Source organism: Triticum aestivum, chromosome 7D (genome assembly GCF_018294505.1).
Source record: "Triticum aestivum cultivar Chinese Spring chromosome 7D, IWGSC CS RefSeq v2.1, whole genome shotgun sequence".
Taxonomy (NCBI): domain Eukaryota; kingdom Viridiplantae; phylum Streptophyta; class Magnoliopsida; order Poales; family Poaceae; genus Triticum; species Triticum aestivum.
In genome coordinates, this window is record NC_057814.1 from 367,896,235 (window position 1) to 367,902,231 (window position 5,997).

At 41.7% G+C, this 5,997-nt stretch overlaps 1 protein-coding gene across 2 annotated transcripts; it reads left to right on the forward strand.

Moving 5' to 3' along the window:
• Nucleotides 1-716: 716 nt before the first annotated feature.
• LOC123168426 (uncharacterized) lies at nt 717-5,482 on the forward strand. Of its 2 annotated transcripts, none has more exons than XR_006484332.1 (6): nt 717-1,072; nt 1,739-1,833; nt 3,856-4,007; nt 4,090-4,200; nt 4,298-4,366; nt 5,121-5,482. XR_006484332.1 is itself a non-coding variant. In XM_044586299.1 (6 exons), exons 2-6 carry the CDS (start codon nt 1,763-1,765, stop codon nt 5,187-5,189), a joined length of 468 nt encoding a protein of 155 aa, XP_044442234.1. In that variant the 5' UTR covers nt 717-1,072; nt 1,739-1,762; the 3' UTR covers nt 5,190-5,482. The 2 variants fall into 2 exon arrangements, 1 of the variants encoding a protein (XP_044442234.1); XM_044586299.1 differs by having other exon boundaries at nt 1,739-1,829.
• The last annotated feature ends 515 nt before the right edge of the window (nt 5,483-5,997 follow it).

Sequence of the window (5,997 nt, forward strand, 5' to 3'; positions counted from 1 at the left end):
AATGTTGTTTTCCATTCATCTCCCGATTTCATACGAATTTGATGGTATCCACTATGCAAATCAACTTTGGAGAAAATTGTAGAGCCACTCAATTCATCAAGCATATCATCTAGCCTAGGAATAGGATGATGATAACGAATAGTAATGTTATTAATGCCACTACAATAAACACACATACGCGATGTATCATCCTTTTTCGGCACTAGAATAATAGGAACAACACAAGGACTAAGGGGTTCACGTATATAACCTTTGTCGAGCAGCTCCTGGACTTGACACATAATTTCCTTCGTCTCCTCTGGATTGGTACGGTATGGTGCACTCACTACTAGAAATCCACATTTTACCTAGAGCCAACCTCTTTACCTAGAGCTCATTAGCTAACTCAAGGGATAGAAAAGAAATGAATAGGACCCTCTAGGGAAAGATGTCTTTCCAGCCAAAAAAAATTAGAAACTAAACTTTCCCTAGGGAGGTGCCACGTACATACCATCGAAGCCAAAAAAAGACCGAAGAGATGCCCTCGATGTGGCCACATAGATTCCTCCCACGCTCCTTTATCGACACCGCGCGCCAATTATTTCCCCTCGCACAAGTTGGGCCCGCTGACCAGTGAAAAAAGGAAGGGAAAAAGGGCGCGTAGAGGATTTTTTTGGCTAGGTCCCTCCTTCACGCTTCACCCATACCCCAAGCGCTGCGCTGCCAGACTAAAAAAACCCCCTCTCTCACGAAGCTTCTATCCCCACCCTCCCCGCGCCACCGTGACCTGCTTCGCTCTGTGCCACCGCGACCTGCTTCGCCCCGGCCCACCCCGCTCCGCTACGCCCCGGCCCGCCCCCCTCCGTTGCGCCCCTTCTTCCCCCTGTGCTGCACCGGTGGCAGTCGCGACGGGCGTGGTGGCCATGGCCACGCCGGCCGGGGTGACGGCGTCGTGCCGCCCGTGGTGACCGCATCTGCGACGCCCTTAACTCTGCTGACCACGTCGCCCTTTGGATGCGGAGACGGTGGCGCCCCCGCTGATTGGACGAGCACCCGATCTGCTGTGTTGTAAGCAGTTTGTTCTGTCCAAAAGGTTTTCTCTATCTCTCTTCCCCTCTAGTTTAGAAAGATGTTTGATTGCTGGCTTAGATAGTTTTACTTGTGTATGTCTAGCAAAATTCCGAAACTGTTGTTTTGGTTTTAGCATCCGAAGGAAGCAGTAGGTGGTGCACTATTCAGTACATGTGGACACTTTTCAGTATCTTCTCCAGCAGGTGGGGTTTTCAGTTTAAACATCTTGGTTAAAAGGTGTATGGAAGGTCATAGGAATAAAAGAAATTTCTAGCAAAAGAAGAAATAGAAGAATTGATTGATATGGAGATGCACGAACACATGAATGAGCCATTCAACCATGTAAATTGTGGTCGGAATGCAGACTGTAAACACAATGAACAGGAAATGTTTCATGTAGTTTATCTGTTGAATTTTTTCATAGCTACTGCAATTGCATGAATGACAGAAACAATAGCTTCATTGATTACTATATATGCTCGTGTTAACAGTGGTCAGATTACTGCATTTTTACGATTGCTATACTTATCTACATGAAATTGCGTGTGTGTTTTACCATTGTCGTTTAGTTATCCATATAAAAGCTAGTAGCCGCAATTGTTGGGCTTTTCCACCCCAGTCTCTGTTTTATGTTATGAATAAATGGAAGTCCTCTAACATTCTTCATTGGTTTTCTACATTTTTTCAGAAACTAGCAAGTGTCGGGTGTTGAATGCTTGAAGAAAAGTTCCCTGCTCGTGGCATCGAAGCAACAGAGAAGAAAGGCATTGCTAAATCAAGTAGGTATTATGATTTCTTCTTTCCATGAAAACTATGTTGATTAATGCATTTTTCACTTGTATGATGTGGGAATGTGGGGTTATTTTTTGTTGGTGATGAGTGGTTTTCTATTTTAGTGTGTATGATGCATTCATTTTTTTGTTGGGGTGCGACTCGTGATCGTAGCAATTCATTTTTATTTCAGATTTAAGTACAAAACCAAACCATGTCTTTGGATGATCAACGTAGCTGGATGTATAGTGGGTGGAAGGATAATGGAAGGCATTCTGATGAGTGGATACGCAATACAAATGTTTTTGTGAACCATGTTTTTGAGGGTGTCCGTAGTGCCAAGTTTGGAGTTTCTTGTCCTTGCTCAAAATGTTGCGATGGTAGTAGAAGAACAATACAATTGATGACCTCTCATCTTTGTCATTGGGTTTCATGCCCAACTACTTTAGATGGACTGCACATGGGGAGCATCATGTTCATGTAGATAGAGTGGAGTCTATCAACACTGATTGCTTAGAGGGCATGTTGTGTGACTTTGGGGATGCAATGCATGCCGATAATGTAAACGAGGAGCCAACACCAGATGCCAAAGCTTTTTATGCCATGTTGTAAGCTGTTAGAGATCCGCTCCATGAGTTCACCCAAACCTCACGCTTTGCTACTGTTACACGCTTGATGGGAATTAAGTCACAATACAATTTGTCAGGGGACTGCATAAATAGTTTACTGAAACTTTGGCAAGATACACTCCCACAAGGCAATAAAATTCCATCAAGCTTGTATGAGTGCAAGTGTATCTTAGCTGGTTTGAAAATGCCACTCCTGAAAATAGATGCATGTGTTAACCATTGCATGATATACTATAAGGATAGAGAGAGAAAAACTGAAGTGTGATTTCTGCGGTGAAGCAAAATATAAGGTAGTTAACAATGACTGCCCAAATAGGAAGCGTAAACCCATCCCACATAAGGTTCTGCGATACCTTCCATTTCTACCAAGATTGCAAAGGTTGTTCATGCAGCCTGAATTTGCTAAGCACATGAGATGGCACATGGAAGGCAACCGAGAAAATCCAGGAATGATGGTGCACACATCTGATAGTGAACCATAGAAATCTTTCAATGTGGATGGGTTTGCAAGTGATCCACGCAAAGTTAAGCTAGTCAAGTCCTCTGATGGCTTCAACCCTTTTAATTTCGGGTTAACACAATACTCTTGTTGGCCTGTGTTTCTTGCTCCTTTGAACCTGCCACCTGCTCTTTCCTTGAAAACACAAAATATCTTTCTTAGCATGGTGATCCCTGGACCAAAGAGTCCTGGCAAGAACTTCAATGTGTACATGGAGCCTTTATTTGGTGAGTTGAAAGAGGCGTGGGCAGGTGTACCAACTTACGATAGTTTCCTTAAGCAGAATTTCAATATGAGGGTAACCTTGCATACAACTGTCCATGACCGCCCTGCTTTTGGTATGGTTGCTGGATGGTCTACCCATGGTGGGCTGGCTTGTTACGAGTGTGGGGGCAGATCCACAAACAATTTGGCTGGATAATGGGCACAAATGGAGTTGGTTTGACAGCCACAGGCGATTTCTATCGGCCGACCATGTATTTAGGACCCAGCCTGATGCCTTTTTAAAAGATACCGTAGTGAAGGATATTGCTCCACGTAGGTTAACAGGGGATGAAGTTTTTGCTTACATGTATGAAGTTAAGGACAACAATTTTGAAGGTTATGGAGTAACACACAATTGGACACACATTCCTAAGCTGTGGGAATTGTAATAGGAGCTTTACACAATTATTTGAAATTCCTAAACATTTGTGTACCCTTGTTTTCTTCTTGAGTAGGCACTTTACACAGAAAAGGCTAAAGAGTTAAATGGAGAGGACTATGATATCTTGAAAAATGATGTTAGTTCTAAGGCACTTTACGATTTCTCTAATGGGAAGCCACATGGTACATGGTCTCTCTTTAATGGCATTGTCAATGACATCGAGGTCATTTCTGAGGTGAGAGCTACTGGTACATCTTCAGCAGCCTTGAAGCGTCGTCGAGCTGAAGAAATTGAAGATGTGCGTCAAAAGGAGTCCGAGAAGACTCGAAAAGCATATGCTTATGCCAGCAATGTCTTGTCATGGGGTGTTGGGATGTACGAGCAGTGCAATGAGATACAAAAGTTTCTTCAGGTGTTGGTTATATATTCCATGTTTATCAATTAATTTGCTAGCAGTTGAAAGTAACCACTATGTGAATTTTCTTTTTTTGTAGACTTTGGCAACTAAGCAAGGAGTGTCTATTGGAGAAATACCACTGCCGCCGGTTCCACCTCCTTTTCATTTGCTTTCTCCTCCTGGATCTCCACAACAATCTACCATCCAAGTATGTAATCATCCATCTCAAGCAAACACACACACACACATTAATACATTTAAAGCATGATAAGGGTTACTTCTAAAACCTGCCTCTTCTTTTGCAGATTATAGAAAATAGCGAAGAATCGCCAGCTTTGTGTGCTCAACAAGAAACAAACCCTAGCTCTATTAATGTATGTATTTCTCAAACTGATCTCAAATGATACAAATAGTAATGGTCTATTCGTTGTGACCTCCAGGGTTAAATAACTTAGTAAGAGGGGTATATTGAACAATGCATGTTTGCCTTCTTTCCTTTTCAGAAGGGAATGTTAGAGCTGTTTGTAGTATAATTTCTTGATTGGGATAAAACACGAATGCAATGCACCATAGGGTGCTTCAAACATAGGAGTACATATTGTTGTTTCTGTGTGCAAATAATAGTTTCGCATGGCTATTGTTGGTAGTAAATGTTTTTCCTTCCTTCAGTATAGTCTTTGGTCTCATTTATTTGTACCAAAACAACCAGTGATCTGATTCAGAACGATGCAACGTGTGTAGTTGCATTACTTATGTGTATGGATAAGTTGAGAGATACCTATTCACATACTTGTGACAATATGCATGCTTATGTGATGTGTGATGCTAGCCTGTGTGGTGCTAGATCATTTGGGATTAATGTTGATTCATGGGCTGTGTGAGGATGTTGGAGGGAGCATAATATATTTTTTGTCCAATTGTCCAGTTTATAGTTCTTATGCTGCCAAAATTTATACCAGATTTTGCATGCCTTTGTTCTAATTACTGGAAATAGGAAATTCTGTTTAGACTTTGTCGACTTGATGTAACTCACTAATATTCATTGGAACACAGAGTTGAGTGTGGTTCCTCTAATAAGTTCTTATTGTCATGTTCCAACCTTTGAAATTTGCGAATCTTTCTTTTCAGGAACATGTTACTACTGCAAGTGTTCCTGCTGTAGACGATGAAGGGATGTTTGGGGGATTTTTCAGTTAGTCTGTAACTGGTGCACTAAGCCTATCGCTACTGAGCAGTCAGTTGGTTCCTTGATGTTCTTGGATGTACAGTGCGTGGAGTAATATTTTGGTGCATGTATAGTTCACATGCTAGTACATGTTCTGTAATGTAGGAAACTCTAGTTGACCTACATCAGTATGTACGTGCTAATTGAGATGCTTAATCAGTTAGATGTAGCAAACTCTAGCTAGCAAGCCTATTTTTTGGTCAAACATGTGATGGCCAGTGATGTCTTGGCATCTACTGTATGCATGTGACGATTGGTATCTATATCTGTCTCTCTCTCTATGTATATACATTAATTATTTGATGTTATTTTCATTTCATTATTATGGCTCCATTTTTAATTATTCGTTATGAATTCAAATTTAAATTACACATTTGAATTATGTCTGCATATGGGGAATGTGTTTCCCTACAGTATGTAACTCTAGGGAAAGTATGGTGATGTGGCGCAAAAGGGCCCCACAATCTTTCCCTAGGGCCTGGCTGTAGGTAAACAACCTATCCACGTGGATTGCAACATACATATGGAAATCTTTCCCTAGGGCTTGTGCCTCTAGGTAAAGAAATTTTCCCTAGAGCTTGCTGGATACACCCTAGGGGAAGGGGTCTTTACCGACTATACTATACCTAGAGTTCTTTACCTAGGGCAAGCCCAAGGTAAAGTCTTTCCCTATGGTTTTTCCTATTTCACCTAGGGTATATGACTCTAGGTAAAATGTGGATTTCTAGTAGTGACTGTTGGGTAGCGATGCACCGGGAATTAAGTCAATCTGATGCTCAA